This window comes from Astyanax mexicanus, chromosome 18, assembly GCF_023375975.1.
Source record: "Astyanax mexicanus isolate ESR-SI-001 chromosome 18, AstMex3_surface, whole genome shotgun sequence".
NCBI lineage: Eukaryota > Metazoa > Chordata > Actinopteri > Characiformes > Acestrorhamphidae > Astyanax > Astyanax mexicanus.
The window spans coordinates 45,297,259-45,323,878 of record NC_064425.1 but is presented as its reverse complement, the minus strand read 5'-3'; the positions used below and the strand labels follow the sequence as shown (position 1 = coordinate 45,323,878).

Sequence of the window (26,620 nt, the reverse complement as noted above, 5' to 3'; positions counted from 1 at the left end):
CTTCTTCTTTTCTTCTTCTTCTTTTCTTCTACTCCTTCTTCTTCTACTACTCCTTCTTCTTCTTCTTCTTCTACTCCTTCTTCTTCTACTACTCCTTCTTCTTCTTCTTCTGCTCATTCTTCTTCTTCTTTTCTTCTTCTTCTTCTTCTTCTTCTTCTTCTTCTAATCATTTGAACAGAGTAAACCTGCAGTAAAGAATATTGTTTGCTCATTTTAATAATGTGAAATTGACACCAATATATACATTGGGCTATTTTATTTAATTAAATTTTTTTAATACTTAATTTTGATAGTTCCATATACAGCGCCATCTACCGTACCAGTTGTGCTCTCTCAGGGCTCTGGCAGCTGATGGCAAGCTGCATGACTGGGATTCGAACCAGCGATCTCCTGATCATATTAGCAGTGCCTTAGACTAACTTTTTCATTTCCTCTTCTTCTTCTTCTCCAGGCCTGCAACCCCAAGTACCCGGACTTCGAGCGCACCGGCTCCATCTGCGCCGGCGAGCGCATCAACGACACCCTGACCCGGTACCGCTGGCTCGTCAGCGCCCCCACCGGGCCGGACGGGGTCACCAGCCCCATGAGGGAGGTGGACTTCGACACTTTCTTCACCTCCTCCAAAACCATCACTCTGGACTCCATCTACTTCCAGGCTGGATCTCGGGTTCAGTGCGCGGCCAGAGCCGTCAGCGCCGGCGGAGACGAGGGACTGGAGCTCAGCAGCTCCATCATCTCCATCAGCACTGAGGAGGGTCAGAGCAGATTATACACCTTATTATATAAAATTATTCACTTAAATCATCCTTAATCCTGATTCAGAAACATTACAATTAATACAGCCGTTCATTTGTCTTTTCCATAAGTCAGCATTACTTTAACATATCCAATAAAATAATATAGAAAGTCAGTTTAGTCTTTTAATATATTAACATTAATCACATTATGATTACTGGATTAAAAATAGAGTATTTTAATGAATAAAGTTACTAATCACAAATTAAAATCAGCATAAAGATCTGAAGTTTGCATTGTTAAATTAAGAATGGAGTTGATGTTAAGTGTGTTAAGTTTTATACATTTCTGCTCATGCCCACATAAAACTAAATCTGGATTCTTATTTAAAATGTTCTGTTTTACCTTTAAATCATAAGATATTCAATTCGGTTCAAAGCGCCTAAAAAAACACATCATCACAGCAGCATTTAAGGTGGAATGGTAAAAGATCTGAAGTTTATAGTATAAATTAATATATATTTATATATATACTAATATATAATAACGAAAGTTGTAACTGGTTATTTTTAGGTATTTTTGAGGTATTAACAACCTGATTAAAAACCACAATATATTCCTTAATAAAATAGCTTTATTTTAAAATGGTACCAAAATAAATTATTTAATAGTGTTTAATTGTGATTGATCACAGATTATTATATCAATTTAATTGATTGTTCCAACTACTTTTAGTAATAAAAAATTAAAAGTAGAAGGTTACACTTATGTATGGTACGCATTTCACAAACTCAGTAGTGATATATAATTAATAAAAACATTATATAAACATATTTTAAGGGAATAGGGTAGGCAAATAAAAAACTTTATGTATTAGTTAATGATTTTTATGGGATTACTTAAGGGAAATTCAATACTTAAGGAAACATTTAAGGGTTTAATACGATTTTCCATTAAGAAAACACTTAAACAACACTTATAACACTCTTATCTTTTAGGGATGGATGATTAAGGGTAATCTAAAGGAATAATATCATGTTTTTCTGCCAGTGTTTTTCATAATCAGGCACTGAGTGGTGTGTTTTATCTGTTTTAGCTCTTTTATTCTGCAGTTCTCTGAGGTTCTGATAACTGAACTGATCTATGGTGGAGCTGCGGTAGTGTTTGATGGATAGTGAGCAGTGTGTGTAATAGAGCAGTGTGTGTAATAGTGTTCTGTGCGGCAGGTCTGTGCCAGTCTCGAGTGCCGGGCGCGGTTGGCGCCGAGCCTTTCTCTGCCAAACTCCGCTACACTGGACCAGAGGACACCGACCATCCAAACCTCATCAAACTCACCGTCACCATGCCTCACATCGACGGTAAGAGAACTTCTGTAACTTCTGTAATTTAACTATTTATAGGTTTATGTTTGAGTAAAATGAACATTGTTGTTTTATTCTATAAACTACAGACAACATTTCTCCCAAATTACAAATAAAAATATTCTCATTTAGAGCATTTATTTACAGAAAATGAGAAATGGCTGAAATAACAAAAAAGATGCAGAGCTTTCAGACCTCAAATAATGCAAAGAAAACAAGTTCATATTCATAAAGTTTTAAGAGTTCAGAAATCAATATTTGGTGGAATAACCCTGGTTTTTAATCACAGTTTTAATCTCCTCCACCAGTCTTACACACTGCTTTTGGATAACTTTATGCTGCTTTACTCCTGGTGTAAAAATTCAAGCAGTTCAGTTTGGTGGTTTGATGGTTTGTGATCATCCATCTTCCTCTTGATTATATTCCAGAGGTTTTCAACTTGGCAAAATGAAAGAAACTCATCATTTTAAGACGTCTCTTATTTTAAAAGTTATTTTTTGTGCACATTTATACATGTAATTTCCGTGAATGTCTCATTAATGCTTGGTGTTGTCTGTGTTTGTAGGGATGCTGCCCGTGGTCTCCACTCGTCCTCTCTCTAACTTCGAGTTGACTCTGAGTCCGGACGGGACTCGGGTGGGTAACCACCGCTGCTCCAACCTGCTGGACTACAGCGAGGTGCGCACCCGCCACGGCTTCATCACCGACTCCACCCGCAACCCGGACGCCATCGGGGGCACCGCGCCATACCAGTACAGCGCCACCCTGAGGGGGCGGAGCACCCTGCGCTTCTACAGGAACCTCCACCTGGAGGCGTGTCTGTGGGAGTTCACCAGCTACTACGACCTGTCCGAACTGCTGAACGACTGCGGCGGCACCATCGGCACAGACGGACAGGTGAGACACGACCCGCCCACCATTAATACGACCAATTAAAACCAGAGTTTAGTCATTTTTAATCAGGTTTTGTGTTTATTATCAGCAGGAGTGAAGTTTCTAATAATCATTTTGAGCATTTTTATTTAAATGCCCAATACCAGCAATGCATAAAAAATAAGAAACCACTTAAAAATGATGAGTTTCTTTGATTTTACCAAATAAAAACCAAGAGGAAGAATTTTTGCACCAGGAGTAAAGCAGCATAAAATTATCCAAAAGCAGTGTGTAAGACTGGTGGAGGAGAACATGATGCCAAGATGCATGAAAAAAAACTGTGATTAAAAACCAGGATTATTCCACCAAATATTGATTATTTCTGAACTCTTAAAACTTTATGAATATGAACTTGTTTTCTTTGCATTATTTGAGGTCTGAAAGCTCTGCATATTTTCTCATTTTCTGTAAATAAATGCTCTAAATGAGAATATTTCTATTTGTAATTTGGGAGAAATGTTGTCTGTAGTTTATAGAATAAAACAACAATGTTCATTTTACTCAAACATAAACCTATAAATAGCAAAATCTGAGAAACTGATTCAGAAACTCAAGTGCTGTATTTTCTCTCATAAATTAAATTATAATTCTCTAGAATCTAGATCTGTTGGATAGATATTTCTGTTTTCAGTTGAGCAGTGACACTAAGGTGTTTAAAAACTCCAGCAGCACTGCTGTTTATACATTGGTCCAGACTTTTAGGTGGGAAAAGGCTCTAAATCTAATAAACTACTGCTGAGCTTTTATTCTTATTCTGCTTTAAAGGCTGTAAACTGGTCTAGGAGCAGTTTTAACGAGTGCAAGAGGTTAAAATGCAGCTTTTTTAAGTACACAGCTTTAAATCTTTACTACCCGTGTCCTCATTAAACCTCCCAAAGCCTCCCCTCTTCTTCTTACTGATAAATTTAAAGAACAGGTCCTCGCCCGTATACAGCGTATATACCTTTACTACAACTCAAACAGACCATCTTTCACTAGAGGACAGATACCATAAAATACAGACACGCCTCTTTTCTGCGGGTCAGTTAACTCTTATGAGTCTGGAAACCATTTAACCATTTAAACTCCCCAGAAATCTTTGCTATTTATAGGTTTATGTTTGAGTAAAATGAACATTGTTGTTTTATTCTATAAACTACAGACAACATTTCTCCCAAATTCCACATAAAAATATTCTCATTTAGAGCATTTATTTACAGAAAATGAGAAATGACTGAAATAACAAAAAAGATGCAGAGCTTTCAGACCTCAAATAATGCAAAGAAAACAAGTTCATATTCATAAAGTTTTAAGAGTTCAGAAATAATCAATATTTGGTGGAATAAACCTGGTTTTTAATCACAGTTTTTTTTCATGCTTCTTGGCATCATGTTCTCCTCCACCAGTCTTACACACTGCTTTTAGATAACGTTTTATTATTTTTAATATCTTATCTAATGTTTTTAATCCTTTTTATATTGTGGATGCTTGACAACATTTTAAATGAAGGTCACCCTTGATTTACTCCCAAGTTAAAAAAAGGGTGATTGATTAAAGTTAACTATCGTTATCTTGGTAAACTGTTAAATTAGATATAATATAATCCGAAGCAAGAAAAAAATACATATGTATACGATATATATGAACATGGTGAAGAAATATGATTTCTGTGTAGTTTTATAAATATGATACATTTTTTTAAAGAAGAGATACCAGAAGCTGCAGTATTGAGATAGTGACCTGTGTCCCCCTGTTTTACTGCTGGATTTAGCTGGTTGTGACTCGGCTGATTTGTGGACCCGGCTCGTCCCCCTCGTCCTCTGTTTGCTTTTCTCCAGCACTGAGTGTAAATTCACACCGGGACACTGAAGAAACTCCAGTCTGTGTTTTTCTGGTTTAGTCTCTTTTGTTTTATAGCTGTGTGGTGGGCCGGGGTACCCCGTAAACCGCTCTCTACACCGGCGGCACACATACCACCTCCCTCAGCCCATTCACACTCCCCATGGAAACGGCCCCTACGGCTCTGCCTGCAGTTAATTAAAGGAGACAAGTGTCTTAAAGGGGCGGCCGGGTCTAAAGGCCGGGGTCTGAGAGCGCCGACCCCGAGACCCGGAGACCCGGAGACCAGAGACCGGAGCCCAGAGCCGATACCGATACCGGGCTTCAGTGCTTCAGACGATCCGATTCATAATCAAAAGATAAAAGATAAGAGATTAACTACTGCAGAGAATAAGAGTGGAGTTAGAACTGGCATTTCTATACTAGATAGATAGATAGATGAATGGGTAAGTAGACAGACAGACAAACAGGTAGATAGACGGACAGACAGACAGATAGATAGATACATAGATAGATAGATAGATAGGCACAGACAGACAGACAGACAGACAGACAGACAGACAGACAGACAGACAGACAGACAGATAGATAGATAGATAGATAGATAGATAGATAGATAGATAGATAGGCACAGACAGGCAGACAGACAGACAGACAGACAGACAGACAGATAGATAGGTAGGTAGATAGATAGACAGACAGACAGACAGACAGACAGACAGATAGATAGATAGATAGATAGATAGATAGATAGATAGATAGATAGATAGATAGATAGATAGATAGATAGATAGATAGGCACAGACAGGCAGACAGACAGACAGACAGACAGACAGACAGATAGATAGGTAGGTAGATAGATAGACAGACAGACAGACAGACAGACAGACAGACAGACAGACAGATAGATAGATAGGCACAGACAGACAGACAGACAGACAGACAGACAGACAGACAGACAGACAGACAGATAGATAGATAGATAGATAGATAGGCACAGACAGGCAGACAGACAGACAGACAGACAGACAGACAGATAGACAGACAGACAGACAGACAGACAGACAGATAGACAGACAGACAGATAGATAGATAGATAGATAGATAGATAGATAGATAGATAGATAGATAGATAGATAGATAGATAGATAGGCACAGACAGGCAGACAGACAGACAGACAGACAGACAGACAGACAGACAGACAGACAGACAGATAGATAGATAGATAGATAGATAGATAGATAGATAGATAGGCACAGACAGGCAGACAGACAGACAGACAGACAGACAGACAGACAGATAGAAAGACAGACAGACAGACAGACAGACAGACAGACAGACAGACAGACAGACAGACAGACAGACAGACAGACAGATAGATAGATAGATAGATAGATAGATAGATAGATAGATATTAGACTATATTAGTGTTAATCCAGGTGTTGTTAATCCCTGTGTCTGTGTGCAGGTGCTGAACCTGGTGCAGTCCTACGTGACCCTGCGCGTGCCCCTTCACGTGTCCTACGTGTTCCACTCTCCGGTGGGCGCGGGCGGCTGGCAGCACTTCGACCTGCAGTCTGAGCTCAGGCTCACATTTGTGTACGACACCGCCATCTTGTGGAGGGACGGCATCGGCAGCCCGCCGGAGGCTGAGCTACAAGGTCCAGATATAAAATATTCGAATGAGGGTCAAACTAGAAAAATACATTAATTTAAGAGTTCTGTTGATAATCTGCTGATGTTTTTTTGTTTTTTATCGTTTTTTAGGAGCTCTGTATCCCACGAGCATGCGCATTAATGAACAGGGCCGGCTGGTGGTGAACTTCCGTACAGAAGCTCGATTCAGGGGACTGTTTGTGACCTCCCACCCTGGTGAGTAAATCAGCATCTGCTCTGATCCTCTCTTAAATTGTGCTTAATAAGGTATGTTTGCCGCTACAATAAATAAGAGCACTTAAAAATGATGAGTTGATCACAAACCATCAAACCACCAAACTGAACTGCTTGAATTTTTACACCAGGAGTAAAGCAGCATAAAGTTATCCAAAAGCAGTGTGTAAGACTGGTGGAGGAGAACATGATGCCAAGATGCATGAAATTAAAACTGTGATTAAAAACCAACCAGGGTTATTCCACCAAATATTGATTATTTCTGAACTCTTAAAACTTTATGAATATGAACTTGTTTTCTTTGCATTATTTGAGGTCTGAAAGTTCTGCATCTTTTTTGTTATTTCAGTCATTTCTCATTTTCTGTAAATAAATGCTCTAAATGAGAATATTTTTATTTGTAATTTGGGAGAAATGTTGTCTGTAGTTTATAGAATAAAACAACAATGTTCAGTTTTCTCAAACATAAACCTATAAATAGCAAAATCAGAGAAACTCATTAAGAAACTCAAGTGGTATCTTATTTTTTTTTTTCCAGAGCTGTATATATTTTATCTAATAAATATTGTTGTATGTTGTGTTGTAGATTTAGTAGATTTGTAGGTGGCATGTAAGGATTTTTAGCTTAGCAGTTGAAGTTGATTTAAGCAAGAATTAATGAGTAGGTAATAATGATGGAGATATAAGAAATTAGTAAGTAGTAGTACTACAATCATACCACAGTTATTTCCGACCCTGCAGTGTGATTGGCTGAGAGGTGCTCTATGAGTACCATTATCAGCCGGTAATGCACTGTAACCGAAGCTCTCCGTGTACGTATTAATCCACCCACATACAGGTAACCTAACAACAATGCAGCGCTTACAAACCAAACAGCACAAATCTACTGTTTAATAGCCGTGGTGTTTTTAATCTGTTGGGTTTCAGTAACTGAGTGTGTTTTACAGACGCAGCTCATCCAGAATCAGTTTAAATGTTCTGGATTAAACTTTAATCTGTTCTTTGTTCAGTCAGTAATAACAGATCTGACCACACTTCCCTCTCCAGCCTCACCTTTAACCTCTATGATAATGTGCTCGGATCACCCGGGGCTGACCTTTAACCTCACGCTGGTGAGGAGCGAGCCCACCTACAGCCAGCCCATGCAGCAGTGGACCTTCCTCTCAGACTTCGCCGTGAGTTATTATACTAACACACTGTTCTCATGATACGTGATGATAAAAAAAAAATATTATCTAATCTTATATTTTTTTATTTGATTTCATTTAATTTATAAGGATTTTGAGTGGAATATAATTTAAAATTTAAAATATTTTGGAATGATGTATTTTATTGCAATAAATGTCATGTTATATAGTTTTGTATGTTACAGTCTGCTTGAGTTTTCGTAAAAAAACGTAAAATAAATTAATTAAACAGTAAATAGATAGATAGATAGATAGATAGATAGATAGATAGATAGATAGATAGATAGATACTGTAGATAGATAGATAGATAGATAGATAGATAGATAGATAGATAGATAGATAGATAGATAGATAGATAGATAGATAGATAGATAGATTTTTGCTACAAATTACTATAGAAAAACAGCAAAATTACTTTCATATTAAAGTTCATGATATTTGGAGAATATCATGGTGTATCTCCTTGGTGCACCAGTGGTTCATGTACCACAGTTTGAGAACCACTCAATGTAATTGTTCTATGAGAGGTCGTAATGTTTTGGTCCAGTTTCTGAAGTGTTGGTGTTGGATCTCCTCCTGCAGGTGAGGGATTATTCAGGAACGTACACGGTGAAGCTGCTGCCCTGCACGGCTCCTCCCACAGCCGACTACACTCTGCCTCCAGTCTGTAATCCTAGAGAGCCTGTGACCTTTGACCTCGATATACGCTTCCAACAGGTCTGTTTATAAACAAAATATTACTTTATTACATTATTGTATTTGTTTATTATTATCGGGCCTCAGTGTTGAAGGCTGTAAGAGCAAGTTACTACTTATTCTGGTGCTGAAATGGCAGAATCCACTTCATGTAGGTTAGTAAAGTAGTATATATATTTCTGTATATATTTATATCTGTGTGTGTGTGTGTGTGTGTGTAGGTGAGTGATCCAGTAGCAGCAGAGTTCAGTCTGAACACTCAGATGCTGCTGTTATCTAAGAGAACTCTGTGGCTGTCAGACGGATCCATGGGCTTCGGGCAAGAGAGCGATACTGCATTCTCAGAGGGTAAAACACAGTAAATATTACTTTCATTTAGACCTGGACAATAATTTTATATATACAGCTCTGAAAAAAAATAAAAGAGCACTTAAAAATGATGAACTGCTTGAATTTTTACACCAGGAGTAAAGCAGCATAAAGTTATCCAAAAGCAGTGTGTAAGACTGGTGGAGGAGGAGAACATGATGCCAAGATGCATGAAAAAAAACTGTGATTAAAAACCAACCAGGATTATTCCACCAAATATTGATTATTTCTGAACTCTTAAAACTTTATGAATATGAACTTGTTTTCTTTGCATTATTTGAGGTCTGAAAGCTCTGTATCTTTTTTGTTATTTCAGTCATTTCTCATTTTCTGTAAATAAATGCTCTAAATGAGAATATTTTTATTTGTAATTTGGGAGAAATGTTGTTATTTCCAGAGCTGTATATTATATATACATTGTAACTTACTGTATAAGGATCTTTTGTTTCATTAACATGTTTCTGTTCTGTTCAGGTGATGTGATCTACGGTCGAGTGATGGTGGATCCAGTGCAGAACCTGGGAGACTCGTTTATCTGTAACATAGAGAAAGTGTTTCTCTGTACAGGAACTGATGGATACGTACCCAAATACAACCCTGAGAACTTTGAGTACGGCTGCCTGGCCGACGCCCCCTCCCTGCTCTACAGATTCAAGATCATAGTACGTATTCCTGTGATTTATTAATTCTGTATATTTGGGTGAAAGATAAAAAGTTTGGGCCCCTCTGATGATTTTCATTGGTTGTTGGGATCAGCAAGTGAAATGAAGTTAATAGGATTTACAGAAAGTGTGCAATAATTCTAACGTTTGTAGGATTACAGAATATTGGTCCTGTATTTGAGTCTGCTCTGCTCTGCTGTGTTGTGTTGTACAGGATAAAGCTCAGCCGGAGACTCAGGCGAGGGCGTTCGGCAGTATCAGTTTTAACGCTCTGCTGGCTGTAGATGATCCTCAGGCTCTGGCGCTGGTGAGACAGCCGGGATCAGACGGGTTCAGAGTCGACTCTACAGCCCTGTTCCAGGTTACACTGATTTACTCTCCTGATAAGATCAGTATCAGTAGGAAGAGAACTGATCTGCTATTAGCTTCATTCAGCTTTAATTTAATTTAATTTTACTTATAATTAGTAAAGATAAACTCTTTACATACATGTACATAAATGTATAGTGTAAAATACCCTTTTTCTTCTTATTATTATATTTTATTGTACTGTGTAAGAAGCTTACAAGTTTAAGATTAATTTTTACAGTTTTTTATCTTTTTCATCTTGGCAACATGTTCTCCTCCACCAGTCTTACACACTGCTTTTGGATAAAGTTCAGTTTGGTGGTTTGATGGTTTGTGATCATCCATCTTCCTCTTGATTATATTCCAGAGGTTTTCAATTTGGTCAAATCAAAGAAACTCATCATTTTTAAGTTCTTTTTATTACTTTTTCCAGAGCTGTATACTAAAAGCTAAAACTTCTAAAAACATCGGAAAGCTCTTAAAGCTCTGGTGCTAGCCTAGAGGGGGGAGACCCAACCTATATGGAGGTGTCTATGTGTATTAAGTCTATGGTCACCTGCTCTGTGGTGGCCCTGAACACTTTATTACTTTCAATAGTAAAAGTAGTGAAACATTAAAAAGTTTGAACATGAATTTCTTTTTATGTAAAACAAGTAAATTATTCTAATTGAAGCATCACCTGTTAAAGGTAAGAAACACCACTGCACTAAATATTAATAGAATAATTAGTAATGGAGTTAGTAAAAATATTTACACTGCTTTTAAGGATTTTTAGGGGTTTTAGGGGTCAAATTAACCCCGGAATAAGGGGTTAAACTTAAAAACAAGCTTTTTAAACAGCGTCTGCTGCTCTTTCTACAGGTCTCTACAGGAAGAGAGTGGTACATCCACACCATCTACACCGTCCGCTCTAGAGACAACGCCAACCGAGGCATCGGGAAGAGGAGTCTGGAGTATCACCAGGTTACTGATCACAGATCAGCTCGGTCCAGAAGATCTGCCCGAGTACCGTCTCCAGCCGAGGACATCGGAGCCGAGAACGACCGGGGAACCAACATCCTACACATAGCGCTGGACCACAGCAACCAGAGACAACCCCCTCCCAACATCAACATCCAGAGCGTCCTCCACCCCACACAGTCCAAACCCAGCGACACCGGAGACGACCACCTCATAACTGTCATCGGGATCGTGGTGGGTCTTCTCCTGACTGTGCTCTTACTCTTGCTCGTGGTCCTGCTGCTGAGGTCCAGACAGGAGAAGAAGTCGATCAGTGAGCCGCCGAAACCCTCCAGCAGCACAGAGCCCATGATGACGCACAGCCTCGACACTAACGACAGCTCTGAGGTTTAGGAGTTTCACCAGGTGAAACGTCATTAAAACCGTTTTTATTTTGCAAGTGCCTCTAATTTATCTACTAAAACTAAAACTTTGACAAGTAAAAAAGTAAAAAAAAGTTAAGGCCAGAGCCCACCAACTCAACACCAACCCAACAAAACCAACCCAACACTCCCAAACCAACCCAACACTAACTCAATACTCCCCAACCAAACCAACCCAACAGCAACCCAATACTCCGCAACCAAACCAACCCAACACCAACCCAACCAAACCAACCCAACACCAACCCAACAAAACCAACCCAACACTAACCCAACACTCCACTCCCAAACCAACCCAACACTAACTCAATACTCCCCAACCAAACCAACCCAACAGCAACCCAATACTCCGCAACCAAACCAACCCAACACCAACCCAACCAAACCAACCCAACACCAACCCAACAAAACCAACCCAACACCAACCCAACACTCCACAACCAAACCAACCCAACACTAACTCAATACTCCCCAACCAAACCAACCCAACACTAACTCAATACTCTGCAACCAAACCAACCCAACACCAACCCAACAAAACCAACCCAACACCAACCCAACAAAAACAAAATAACACCAACTCAACACTCCCCAAAAAAACCAACCCAATACTCCCCAAAAAAATCAACCCAACACTCCCCAACAAAACCAAACACCAACAAATTTTGAATAACAAAATCTAAGGAGATTTTTTTCTTCTTTTTATTACTTATGTGTATAAGTACTGTTCCAAACTACTGTGCAGTTGTATTTTCCAATAAATCATTTGTTTACGTAAAAATATCATTGTCTAAGGGAACAGTAACAAAGAAAATATACAAAAATCCATTACTCTACTTAAATATTTTTTTTTTTGTATCTTTACGAAAGCAAAGTAAAGTTTTCTGGTGATTTTTTTACTTTTATTTGGCTTGTGCTCTGACCAGGGTGAGCCTCCCTAACACCTAAAAAAATTGCCAAAAAAAAAAAAAAAACTTTGTGTGATTGGCTTCAGTTACACACGTCCAACATGTCCTGTGTCTTTAGCTTACGCCCACTGGCTCTCCGGCCTGCATTAGCCGGATTGTGATCTTAAACTATGTTTGTTGTTTAAGCAAGTTTAACCAATGCAACTGCATAACATTTCACATAGCATTACACAAGTCATGGAATCATCACTTCTGCTGTTTTACCACCGACTTTATGAAAGACTTGAAGTGAGTAGTCGGTTTCTGTCCTAATGAGGCTCTTATTTTGTTCTACTGCTTTCACCACGTTATTATTCATCAACGGCACACAGGTACTTTATTTCAACCCAAAGGTGCTAGAAGCTTCCTGCCCGGTGAGCAGGCAGTCGACTGTATAAAACCAGTTTTACTTTTTTGTTTTTTAAGTTTAAAAGAATGTGGTTTAACTACAGTTTACCAGTCACGTTAACCACAGCATGAATGACCTCATCTTTCTTTTTGAGTGTTTTTTGTTAACTTTTTATACATTTTTCTATTTTATTTTTCACTGGAGGAAAATAATTGTACACTTCAGCTTTTTTTTAAGATCTAGAGATCTAGGTGGTTCAGTTCTGTAGCCAGTTGCACCAGCTTAACGTAGACCTGGTTCTAGTCGTGGTTATTGAGTTTATAAGCTGCTGAAATATAGTGAGTTGATCCTATCCTATCCTACATTTAACCCAAATCTAAAAATCCAACACCTAACAACTAGGAGTCTGTGGTCAGTTATGATATAATCTGCAATATTTAGCCCAAAAATGAAGATCCAACACCTAAAAATTAGGTTAATGATCCAATAATCAACACCCAAATATGAAGATTTGATACCTAAGAGTAAGGTTTCTGTAGCCATTTATGATCCAATCTGCAAAAATTAAGCCCAAATATGAGGGTCAGACACCTAACAGTAGGGTTACTGTTGCTGTTTATGATCCAATAATCAATATTTTACCTAAATATGAAGATCAGATACCTAAGAGTAAGGTTTCTTTGGCCATTTATGATCCAATCGGTAATATGTAGCCCAAAAATGAAGATCTTACACCTAAAAGTAAGGTTTCTGTAGCTGTTTATGATCTAATCGGCAATATTTAGCCAAAAAACTAAGGTCCGACACCTAAAAGTAACTTTTCTGTGGCCATTTATGCTGTAATTGGCAATATTTAGCCCAAATATGAAGATCTGACACCTAAAAGTAAGGTTTCTGTAGCTGTTTATGATCTAATCGGCAATATTTAGCCAAAAAACTAAGGTCCAACACCTAAAAGTAACTTTTCTGTGGCCATTTATGCTGTAATTGGCAATATTTAGCCCAAATATGAAGATCTGAAACCTAAAAGTAAGGTTTCTGTCGCTGTTTATGATCTGATCAGCAATCTTTAACCAAAACATGAAGATCCAATACCTATAGACTTTATATACCTAAACCTACAATCAGACTTATATCAATATCAACTGCTACAACTGGCTACTGCTGATTAATAAACAGACTTTAGTTTACTTTGAAAAGCATTGTTGTAACTTTATTCTTTATTTTTTGTGTTATGTTTCTGGTCTATACACTGTTTTTCCTTTTTTCATCATTAGATTTTCTTTTTTTATTATATATTTTGGCATTGTTCTGTTTTTTCATCATCCTTCATTCGTACACTTGCTGTGTAAAAAGTGTATAATAATGTAAAGTCATATAAAACCTTTGAAAGAAGTGTCTTTTATACGTGTGCACGTCAGGCCCACCATTTACTCCTTTATCCCTGATTGATTTCAGTGATTGTCGTGGGAAATTATTAGAGATGAGATTGTAGCGTGTTGATCATTAAGACAGCTGGACTGCCTTACCGAGTAGTCCTGTAATGCTAATCCACATTAGCCAAATGCTAATTTCAGAAGATAATCTGATCTCTACTATGGTTCTCCAAAGCTTTTTGTTTATCTTTTATACTATATTTAATCACGAACACGGATCGTGTTCAGAGTACACTGGTATAATCGTAGAAGTAAATCGGCAGAAAGGGACTGCATTTATGGGTCATTCCCAGACGTACACTCAACGATAAAGATGCTACAAAGGGTTATTTGAGTGCAATGATGTAGAAGAGGGTTCATAAACTTTTGCAACTTGATGCCCCATAACTTATCACAAAGACATGTGCATTTTAAAGGGGACATATTATGCAAAACTTACATTTTCTGTGTATTTGCTGTCAGGAATCTTCTATAAATGCTTCTAGAACCTCAGTACACAGTAGGATTAGTCAGCAGACTTTTTCTGAGAGAGGGATCTATACCTACTGTATGTGGCAGGTGAAGGTCAGCAAATGAGGGAGATGAAAGTTCTTTCAAATATAAAAAAGTTTTGTGTTTCTATTACATTTAAGCATGAACTATCTTAACTTACGCTCAGCGTAAACATGGGGCGTGGCCAGCAACAGCTTATTTGCATAAAAGTGACAGAGCCCTTCAATGGCTAATTCTATAAGGTACCTAAAGGTACATTTTAAAGGACACATATTATGCAAAACATACTTTTCCTTTGAATCATTTCAAAGAGTTTCGTGTCAGGAATCTTCTATAAAAACTTCTATAAGCTATTTGGATGGCTCCTCCCTTTTAGTGACATCATAATAAGGAAACCCTTTTTGCATAGAACCATATTAACTCCACCCCTTTACCCATCAGCCCCCACTAGAGCCCCACCCACTAGATTAGTAGAATTATCTGACATTTTGGTCATTATAGTTGAGAAGCTCAGACAATACACAGCAGGATTAGTCAGCAGACTTCTTCTGAGGGAGGGATCTATACCTAGGGAGATGTAAGTTCTGTCAGATACAAATGAGTTTTGTGTTTCTATCACAATAAATCATGAACTAGCTTAATGTACACTCAGCGTAAACATGGGGCGTGGCCACCAACAGTTTATTTGCATAAAAGTGACAAAGCCCTTCAACGGCTTGTTTCGAAAGGTACTTGAACTGGTAAAAATAGAGTCTCTCTACCTTTTAAACTAAAAATGATGCTTCTAAAACATTCCTCCTAGAACCCTTTGTAGCTCACTGTTCAGAGTGTATTAGATACTATATGAGAATGCTCATTTACACATATATTTATTTATTATCATCTACAGTATGTATTCAGCATTGAGCACACGTTAAATACACGAGTAAATAAATCGTACTCAGCCACAGTTAATCACGCACATACAGTAGATTAATGCACTTGTATTATTTACCCTTTGCTTTATTTAGGTTTTGCTTAATCACATCTTATCATAAAATTATCATGGAAATGAATGATGATCAAGTGCAGAAAAAGGTTCTTGCTATGCAATTCATGATAAAATTACACTGCAAAGTACACTGCAAAAATATCTTACCAAGTGAAATATTCTTAAATGTAGTTTTAATTCATTTATCTTTTAACTTACTCTGCTTGTTTTTTAATTTCTATTTTATGTATCAAATAAGAAAAAGATTATTCATTTTTGGGGAATAAATAATATATAATAATATTTATAATATAAGCAGCTTTTTATCTGTTTGCGAAATAAGACACTTTCAGTAGATAAAATTGGAGGACAAATATGTTTTATGAGATGATCTTATAATATTGTTGCCACAGTGTGAAAAATATATAAATATCAAGTATTTAGACTGGATTTGAGAGGATTTCACTTGCTGTAATATTTTTGCACTGTATAAATTTTGTTGCTCTTTAAGTTTTTAATGCTTTTTAAATATTTTATTGATTATTTTCACTCTTTTGTTTGGCTGTATGAACAGAACACTGGCTTTTACAGTACGATCATATTAAATGCATTTCACTCCTGTGTGAACAGATTTCTCCTGAATATGTAAATATGAGTTTGAATAGAAATTATCATTTTTTTCTGTTTTTCTTTTTGTTTGTTTGTTTCTTTTTTTTTGTCGGGAAGGGGGAGGGGTCTGTTTTAATAAATGACTATGTACTGTATTGTATGTATTCATAATCTACACACACACACACACTCCATATATGTGTTCAAATACGAAATTAAAGTGTGTCTTTCAGTAACTTGACTGCTGTTTGTGAGATACTGTACATCCAAAACTCCTTCTTTAAAAAAACTGTTTTAAATCATTAGAAGCATACAGTAGATTATACAGCATCCTGTAGAGATATAAGCTATGTACAATATTACACACATGTGGACAACATTGTTAGTACCCCTTGGTTAATGAAAAAAATGGTCACAGAAATAACTAAAATAGAACAAAAGTAATGATAAATAAAATTGTTATGAAAATTAATTATTATTGTAATATTATCTGGATAATAATGGATTCAATGGATGCAACATATACATGCATTTACAAAAGAAAATATCAGTAGGGTAGATGATGGTCATTAAATTATCGTCTCTCATTTACAATTACATTAGATTATCAATGAAAAGTTTAAAATTTATTTCAGTAATTCAGTTCAAAATATCAAATATATATATATATATATTATAGATGTATTCAACACAGAGTGATTTATTTTAAGTGTTTATTTATTTTATTGTTGATGATTATGAAGCTTACAGCCAATAAAAACCCAAGAATCAGTGTCTCAGAAAATTTAAATATTATATAAAACCAATTGGTACTTTCTGCAGTGTGGGCAGTGTGCCAAGTCCTGCTGGAAAATGAAATCCTCATCTCCATAAAAGTTGTTATCAGCAGAGGGAAGCTGTAAGATATGAAGTGCTGTAAGATTTTGTGGGAAAACAGAACTGCACTGATTTTAGACTTGATAATAAAACACAGTGGATCAACACCAGCAGATGACAGACATGACTCTCCATTAAACCATCACTGATCATCAGTAAATTTTACATTTCATTTAAAGGAAATCAAGGGAGCAGAGTCTGGAGGAAGAGTGGAGAGAGGTTTCCACCAATCAGTGATGGTTTTGCTTCCTTCTGCTGACAGCTTTTATGGTAATGCAGATTTCATTTTCCAGCAGGATTTGGCACACTGTACCAAAAGTACCAATTGGTCTTATATAAGATTCTAGTTTTTATTCCACTAGTTTTTACAATATTGCAGTTTTTGTTTCCTTACAGTATTTTATTGAATCTGTATGTATACGTCACTATTTGCTTTATTGAGAGATGTAATTTCATGTTGCTTTAAGAACTGCAATAGAAAATACTAGAATAAGCAATAGTTTTCTCATAATAATGAGATAATGAGCTAATATAAGTGGCCAACACTTATACATTAAAATGAGGCCTAAAGTGCTGTTTTGAAGTCTCGATTAACTTTTCATTTAGTTTAAACTCTTTTCCATTGAGTTAGATGTTAAATGTTGTTACAGTTTTTGTGTATTTTGGTTTGTTTTTATCACCTTTTAAATAGTTTTGTCCTAAAAACAAAACAGCAAATACAAAAAGAATGCTTTTATTGTTTGTGAGGACATTCGAGGATTAAGCAAGAAGGGGAATTTTAAAACATGGTAAAATACTTATTTTTCCATTAAATCTATTGCATAATAAATGTTGACTGAACCAGTGATCCTCAAACCCCCACTGTTCAGAGAGCAGAGCGTTTCTGAGAAGTCATGTGATTTCTCCTGAACCCAAATTTTAGCCAAGTTTTTTTTTTTTTTAGATTTTAGTTTAGGGAAATTGATGAGCTGGATTTGATAGAGCTCAGTGTGCTGAAGCTCTGAGGAGGAACTGCTGCATCCTGATCTTTATACTGATGAACTTCCTTTAATCTAAAACATGATCTTCCTTCTGCTTCTGGGGATCTTCATCCCTCCATCAGTGCAGGCAGAGCCAGCGTGAGTACTGACACATACAGAATGTGGATGGATGGATGGATGGATGGATGGATGGATGGATGGATGGATGGATGGATGGATGGATGGAAAAAAAAACTTTCTGAAGGATATAAATTATTTTCATCTTTTAGATGATATATGTTCATGTTGCAGCTCCATGTGTTAAAAAAAGTTGGATAGATAGATAGATAGATAGATAGATAGATAGATAGATAGATAGATAGATAGATAGATAGATAGATAGATAGGATGGAAGGATGGACAGATAGATGGATAGACAGATAGATCTATGGCTGGATAAAATGAAAAAAGGATGGATGAATGGATGGGTGGGTTTGGATAGATAGATAGATAGATAGATAGATAGATAGATAGATAGATAGATAGATAGATAGATAGATAGATAGATAGATAGATAGATAGATAGAAGGATGGACAGATAGAAGGATGGACAGATAGGTGGATGGACAGATAGATCTATGGCTGGATAGAATGAAAGATAGATGTTGCAGCTCCATGTGTTAAAATGTTAGATAGATAGATAGATAGATAGATAGATAGATAGATAGATAGATAGATAGATAGATAGATAGATAGATAGATAGATAGATAGATAGATAGGATGGAAGGATGGACAGATAGATGGATAGACAGATAGATCTATGGCTGGATAAAATGAAAAAAGGATGGATGAATGGATGGGTGGGTTTGGATAGATAGATAGATAGATAGATAGATAGATAGATAGATAGATAGATAGATAGATAGATAGATAGATAGATAGATAGAAGGATGGACAGATAGAAGGATGGACAGATAGGTGGATGGACAGATAGATCTATGGCTGGATAGAATGAAAGATAGATGTTGCAGCTCCATGTGTTAAAATGTTAGATAGATAGATAGATAGATAGATAGATAGATAGATAGATAGATAGATAGATAGATAGATAGATAGATAGGTAGGATGGAAGGATGGACAGATAGATGGATAGACAGATAGATCTATGGCTGGATAAAATGAAAAAAGGATGGATGAATGGATGGGTGGGTTTGGATAGATAGATAGATAGATAGATAGATAGATAGATAGATAGATAGATAGATAGATAGATAGATATATAGATAGATAGATAGATAGATAGATAGATAGATAGATAGATAGATAGATAGATAGGATGGAAGGATGGACAGATAGATGGATAGACAGATAGATCTATGGCTGGATAAAATGAAAAAGGATGGATGAATGGATGGGTGGGTTTGGATAGATAGATAGATAGATAGATAGATAGATAGATAGATAGATAGATAGATAGATAGATAGAAGGATGGACAGATAGAAGGATGGATGGGTTTGGGAGGAGCAATAGATAAATGGATGGATGGACAGACTGATAGATGCCTGGACATGGATTCCTAATGGTCCTGTAAACAGGATATTATGGGTAATCACAGGATCAGAATATCAGATTATCAGAATATTAGAATATTTATATCTTTACCTGTTTCTCCTCCTGATCCAGGATCCTCATCACTGCACCAAATGTGGTTCATCTGGGCGTGCAGGAGACGATCAGTGTGCAGCTGCATGGAGCCACTGAAGCTGTGGACGTCACCCTGTACTTCAGACATCTGAAAAAACAGCCCTTATCTACCAGAACCACCGTCAACCTAAACACCAATAATCAATACCAAGCTGTGGTGACTCTCACAGTGCGTAAAATCATCTACTTTAGCCTGAAATAATTCACTTTCAAATCACTACGTGTGTTTACATGGACCTAAAATCAGTTTATAATGGGATTAATGCAGCTGTAATCATCTTTTACATTATGTATTTTTATATTACAGCTTACTGTGTTTTTCCTACATAGTAAATGAATAGTGAAGTGATCTATCAGATTATGAAGGAACACATAATGAATCATGTAGTAACTTAAAAACAGTGTTAAACAAACCAAAATACTAAAAAACTAAAATGTGAAGTATTTAGATACTCTTATCTGTGGAGCTGTTTGTTAACTTGTGGTTTCTGAGGCTGGAAACTCTGATTAACTTATCCAGTACAACAGAGGAAACTCTTACTCTTCTACCCTTTCCTGGGGCGGTCCTGATGAGGGCCAGTTCCATCATTTTATACACGTATTTGATGTTCTTTGCGGCGACTGCACTTTTTTTTTATTTCCTTTATTTTCTTGAGTAGTTGTTGCTTCTCATAACCTGGATTCGAACATTACTCAAATATTCACTATTCACTGTATACCTGTAACTCTACCTCTTCACTACTTTACTTTAACTGATGCTCTCAAACACTTTATTAAGAGACAAGAAATTCAAGTAATTAACTCTTGACGAGTTCAGCACAGCTGTTAACTGAAATCCTGAATTCCAGGTGACTCTACCTCATAAAGCTGACTGAGAAAATCCAGCAGAGATGTTCAAAACTGATCATCTAAGCATTTTTTTTAAATTAAATAATTCCATATGTTTTTTTTCACATAATCTATATGAGTTTAGTATTAATCTACAATGAAGATCATTTTAAAATAATGATTAAAAACACTGAATTTAAGGTAACGTTTATGTAAACCTATTGATCAAAGCTGATGTTCTTCAGTATCAGATAATGAAGTTAATGCACTGTGAACACACTCAGTGTCAGTCCTTAATAATATTTAATGTGACATTAAATCTAATTTATACAATCATCACTGTCAATAATCATCTTCTCTTCCAGCTCGATCCAGAGATTTACCAACAAGTTGACGCAGACGATTACAACCGAATCAAACAGAAGAAGGACACCGGATCTAATTTTGTCCAGCTTGCTGCTGAGAGCAAACTGTTTGAAGCCAAACCACAATTAACCAACATTTATCTGTCGACTAGAAGAGGATACATATTCATCCAAACAGACAAACCAATCTACAATCCAGGAGAACTCGGTAAGATCCATTATTTACACTGAATAAAACAGATTTAAAGATCTATTTCACTCTTTAACTGTTAGAGTTTGGGGTCTACCTGCGTTTTAATCATTAGATTATTTCTTTTTTTGCAGTAAACTTCAGAATCTTCACTCTGGATAACTACATGAAGCCTATTGATGATTTAATTTATGTTAAGATCACTGTAAGTATCAATGCTGACTCCAGAGCCAGAGTCACGCTGCTTCAGCATCAGCAGCCGGAGTCCGAGAGAGCACAATTGGCAATGCTCTTTTTATATAAAGAGAGGCAGTGACTTCAGTAGCTTCATCGATGTGTATCGAAAAAAAAAAAAAAAAGAATAAATAAATAAAATAATAATAATAATAATAATAATAATAATAATAATAATGTAATAAATAATAATAGGAGAGCCTTAGTGAATGGGTGAGTCAATAGGTTCAGTGAAATTTGGAAGTAAATTCAGGGAAAAAAGGATAAATTAATAATAAATTATATTTGTGTGTTTTTAGAAATGAGAACCATTATATTTCAGCTTTCTTGTTAAAGCTTAACAACAAAATAAAACAATAATTCATCATTTTCTAAAGAATTCCAGAGGCCTAATTGTCTACAGTCATCTCCTGAGATCTGAACACATCTTTCGGAGGAGCGTCCGTATTCCTGATGTGGAGCTGTGAGTAAAAAAATATATATTTTTTCTGTTTATTTGTACATTTTTAGAAATCTTTAATTGTGCAAAAACCTTGTATCTCCAAAAAAAAGACAGATTTTACAGATTTACATGAAAAAAAAAGATCTGTTAAATTATTAAAGATGAGGATCACATTTCTATTATGTTAAAACATAAAATATATCATATCGTATAACTGCCAGATGCATATTGAGCCCAAAACAATACATACACTGACATGCCAAAAGTCATGGGATAGCAGGATTTATTTGCTGAATATGAATTATTATGCTTGTTAAAATATTTGTAATTTATTTATATATTTTTTCAGGGCTGGTCACTGGAAAATCACTGCTTCTTATTATAATTATGGGATGTCTGAAACTTCAGTGGAGTTTGAGGTTCGGGAATACGGTGAGTTAAGGGATGTTGTTTAGAGAGGGGTTGATTAATGTTTCTGACAGTAATCTGAAATTCTTTCATTTTTATTTTCCAGTAAAATCCTAAAAAAAGGTTAATCTGCTGAACTGTTCTCTGTTTACGCAGGATGAAGAAACTTTAAAATTAAAATAAATCAAACCACCATTATTAATAGATCATTTTCTATTTTCTTTTCTAGTCAATATTTGAATTTTATTATTTATATAATTTAATAAATCTTGGAAACTTAAGGTAAAATTAGTTAATTATTATTATTATTATTATTATTTTTTTTTTTTTTTTTTTTACCAGTTTTGAAAAGTCATTTAGTACTGTGTGTGTGTTTTTAGTAGTAAATCACTGCAGTCTAATGCTCTGATTGGCTGTATTTTAATAATTTCACACCTAGTTTTTTGCCATTTTTGTAAAAGTGATCCTGCAGACTAAAGAAAAGACTGTATTTGGTATAAAGATCAGAGTGAACTCTGACTGAAGCTGCAGCGTAAACTGAAAGTATGTCAGTGGTGTTTATTTAAGACCTCTGTGGTCCTTGGAAAACTTCCATTAAAAGGTTTTATAATCACAGCTGTGAACTTTATAAACTCTGTCAGGATCTAAAACATTCACTTTAGATTTAGACTTTAAAATGAATCAGTTAAATTAATTAAACAGATCATTTTTGTTTTTAGTCTTAATGTCAAAAACTATTTCATAACTTTCATATCTCACAACATTTTGTTCTAGAAGTCCTGTCATCTGATGACATTTTAGGGCATCTTGAAAATAAAAGTAAAACAGATAACTTTGAGAATACAGTCGTAATATTACGAGATTTACGATGGAATATAATGAGATTAAAGTTGTTATATTACAAGTATAATGTCATAATTTTACAAGAATTAAGTCATAATATTAAGAGATTAAAGTCGTGATATTATGATAATACAGACATAATATTATAAGATTCAAATCGCAATATTACAAATAAAGTCAAAATATCAAGAGATAAAAGTTGTAATATTATGAGATAACAGTAATTATATTACAAGAACAAAGTTGTTTTATTAAGAGATTAAAGTTGCAATATTACAAGAATAAAGTTCTGTTCGTATTTTTACAAGAGTAAAGACGTGATATTATGAGATTAAAGTCATAATATTACAAGAATGAAGTTTTAAGTCACAATATTGCAAGAAGTAAAATTTTCTGTGACCAAAATATTTTTTTTTGTGTGGATGGGGATTAAACAAAAATGGTTCACATTAAACCCTCTCTCCACCAATTAAACGATTTAACACTTAGCTAAAATCAAGGGTTTAGTTACTCTTAAACCCAAATTAACTAACTAAATAATTTTGTTTTCAGTTCTTCCCATGTTTGAAGTGAATATTGAAGCAACGAAACCGTACCTCACTCTGAACAGTGAATTCTTCCCATTCAGCATCACCGCCAGGTACACAGATTATTATATTTTATAATATAATCTCATGTGTTTTACTTTCATCCTGTATTCATACCGTTAACCCTCGCTCACAGATACACGTACGGGAAGGGAGCTGATGGAATTGCGTACGTGAGATTTGGACTTGTTGATGGTAAAGGAGAGAGAACGTACCTGCCGGGCATCGAGAAACAGATAAAGGTACGTTAAGGTTGAAGCATCAAGGATACAATAATATTAGTAAAAACTAGTGCTGTTAATCGTTTAAAAAATTAAATCACATTAATCACAGCTATATTCTGTGAATAACTGCAATTAATCACATTTGTTCTTCTTAAAACGCTGTAAGTTTTTATAGTGGATAATAAAGAATGAGTGTAAGAAATGTAAAATATTAGTATATACTATGTTTCGAAGGGAGATAAAATCAATACTATTTTATTGTAAACATCTCAGCTTGGTTGTAAGGATTTCTGAATTAGAACTTTTAGAAATTAGCGCATATTAGAGTATAGAAATTAGTAAAAAATTAGAGTATAAAAGAGCGTTTTAACAGCTGTAGTTGTAAAAGTTTCTATAGTCTGGATCAGTTGAGGAGTTTGTTTATTTGAAGCTTCATTTCTCCCTCTGTTTGGTTTGGTTTCACACAGGTATAAAAACCTAAACGCACCAAAATGCAAACGCACCAATAAACCACGCGAGCACATCGTCTCCTCTGATTGGTCAGAGCTGTCTGGCGCGGGAGGAATAAATTAAATATATTATATAATATATATAATATAATATAAATGTAAATTTGCTGCTGCGCTTTTAAAAACAGTGTTTTCAATGGGACGTGCAGCACAGATGTGAGCAGTGAAGGCTGTACATTACTGCTTGTGTAAACAGCATGGAGCAGCAGCAGCAGCAGAGACAGTGTTTGTTTATAGCACTATATTATCTGTCTAATATATCTTATTAAACTGTGCCTCATCAGCAGTTTAGCTCAAATAAAATGAAGTATATTTGAAAGCTGAGTCAGATCAAGACCAGATCTCATTCTCACCACATTATTTGCGTAAAAAAAAAATTAAAATACGTTACTGATTCCAAATGAATCATGTGCAAACATGATTAACATTGACATCCCAATAAAAACTTTAGCAGTTCCGCTTTGCTTAATCTAGAGGCAACAGCAGTAAAATTAACAGCAGTAGGTAGGTAGTGGTAAGGAGTTGTAAAATTGGACGTCTGATATAATGAACACTAATGACCGTTTACTATTGGCTTGTATAACTTAAATTTGAACAGTGAATGCTTTTCTTTGTATTTTAGGTTGAAGATGGACGTGCAGACTATCTACTGTACACTCAGGATTTATTGAGTGCTGCAGCGAATCAGAGTCTGCGGAATATAGAGGGGATGTACCTTTACATTGCAGCAACAGTTCTGGAGAAAGCAAGTGAGTTACATTCTGCAAATTTTTTTATTCTAAAAATCCTTTCGTTTTTGCTCTTTTATAATATAGTAGGGCACTACGAGTTCATTCTGCATGTAAAACTGTTCTACTACCACCATCGCCTGCATTAGCATAAAAAAAACAGAGAAAAACAAGTGAATCAGGAAAAGCTGCCAGAATGACATCAACACGTAAAATTAGGATTCATGGCCTCGCCCACCCTGACTTGTGGCCGCCTACTGCAGAGATGTGGAGGGAGGGTGGGAGTGCTGTTAGCCAATCAGAGGCGAGACATTTGCATGTTATGAATATTCATGAGTACGAGCTGAAATCTTGTCCCCGCCCACTCCTCCATGACCAGCAAGGCCAAAGTTGTCAACCAACATGACTAACACTGTAACCTAATGCTGTACCTGGTTCCTGCAGGTGGAGATCTGGAGGAAGCAGAGAGCTCCTCGGTGAAGATCGTAAACTCGCCGTATGTTGTTGATTTATCAAAGACGAAGAAACACTTCACTCCCGGTGGGAAGTTCTCCATCCTGGTATGTGTATTAATATGTCAAAATTGGGTCTAACAGACAAAAAAGACTTATAACTAAAATTACACTTGTTAATGGTTTTTGTGAAGAACTTTTACAGCATTTTCTATTCATTTCTTTCTCTGGAAAATCATATTAAAAGTACAAAAATACATTGAAAATAAATTGAATTAACTGTGCTGCTAGACCATTTATTTTTCTGGACACATATTAAGCCTAACTGGAGTCTAAACACCCTTCATTAATGATTTCCTTCCAAATTGTGTGCAGTCCGTGATATACAGCTCTGAATGAAATGAAGAACTTCAGTTTCTGAATCAGTTTCTCTGATTTTGCTATTTATAGGTTTATGTTTGATTAAAATGAACATTGTTGTTTTATTCTATAAACTACAGACAACATTTCTCCCAAATTACAAATAAATATATTCAGAAATCAATATTTGGTGGAATAACCCTGTTTTTTTTATTCACAATTATACTGTATATATATATATATATATATATATATATATATATATATATATAAAGTATATAGAAATACTTTATTTAATTTGGATTTAAATTTTTAATTTAAAATTTAACAGAAGGCTTCTTTTGCTTACTATTCATTTTTTTTATGTTGATGGTGGACTGTAAATTCACATACTCTGCTCCACAGGGCACCACCACCTTCCCAGATGGTTCCAAAGTCCCAACCTTAAAGAAAGCCACAGCTACAGTTACTGTGAATCCAGGAGGACCAGCAGAGGACGTTCTGATTGAGGAGAATCTGGAGAATAACAAGGGAGACATAGATTTCACCTTTTTAGTCCCAGAGAAAGCTAAAAGTATGTTTATCACGGTACGAGTACTTAATATTATTCATCTAATCAGTGCTGTTTGAGAATATTGCATGTATTCACTGTCTACAACCAGAGATATGAAGTAATAGAGTACTACATTATCTTAATTAAGTATAAACATTGGTAGCTAGATA

General features: G+C 35.8%; 2 protein-coding genes across 3 annotated transcripts in view; both read left to right on the top strand.

Moving 5' to 3' along the window:
• The window catches only part of frem2b (FRAS1 related extracellular matrix 2b), a 106,457-nt gene extending 90,035 nt beyond the window's left edge, over window positions 1-16,422 (top strand). The window contains exons 14-24 of the mRNA XM_022668801.2: window positions 452-755; window positions 1,962-2,093; window positions 2,662-2,993; window positions 6,317-6,509; window positions 6,616-6,720; window positions 7,786-7,913; window positions 8,509-8,643; window positions 8,844-8,970; window positions 9,466-9,653; window positions 9,868-10,014; window positions 10,863-16,422. Coding sequence (XP_022524522.2) covers window positions 452-755; window positions 1,962-2,093; window positions 2,662-2,993; window positions 6,317-6,509; window positions 6,616-6,720; window positions 7,786-7,913; window positions 8,509-8,643; window positions 8,844-8,970; window positions 9,466-9,653; window positions 9,868-10,014; window positions 10,863-11,354 — 2,283 coding nt within the window. The 3' untranslated portion in view covers window positions 11,355-16,422. The remainder of the gene's footprint in view (window positions 1-451; window positions 756-1,961; window positions 2,094-2,661; window positions 2,994-6,316; window positions 6,510-6,615; window positions 6,721-7,785; window positions 7,914-8,508; window positions 8,644-8,843; window positions 8,971-9,465; window positions 9,654-9,867; window positions 10,015-10,862) is intronic.
• A 1,595-nt stretch (window positions 16,423-18,017) lies between these two features.
• The window catches only part of c4 (complement component 4), a 31,145-nt gene continuing 22,542 nt past the window's right edge, over window positions 18,018-26,620 (top strand). The window contains exons 1-11 of one of the 2 annotated variants that reach the window (XM_049466935.1): window positions 18,018-18,180; window positions 19,707-19,896; window positions 20,921-21,128; window positions 21,245-21,315; window positions 21,722-21,807; window positions 22,136-22,218; window positions 23,590-23,677; window positions 23,761-23,866; window positions 24,980-25,106; window positions 25,530-25,645; window positions 26,303-26,485. In XM_049466935.1, the coding sequence (XP_049322892.1) occupies window positions 18,122-18,180; window positions 19,707-19,896; window positions 20,921-21,128; window positions 21,245-21,315; window positions 21,722-21,807; window positions 22,136-22,218; window positions 23,590-23,677; window positions 23,761-23,866; window positions 24,980-25,106; window positions 25,530-25,645; window positions 26,303-26,485 (1,317 nt within the window). In that variant the 5' untranslated portion in view covers window positions 18,018-18,121. The remainder of the gene's footprint in view (window positions 18,181-19,706; window positions 19,897-20,920; window positions 21,129-21,244; window positions 21,316-21,721; window positions 21,808-22,135; window positions 22,219-23,589; window positions 23,678-23,760; window positions 23,867-24,979; window positions 25,107-25,529; window positions 25,646-26,302; window positions 26,486-26,620) is intronic. The other variant, XM_022668796.2, reaches the window with a different exon arrangement.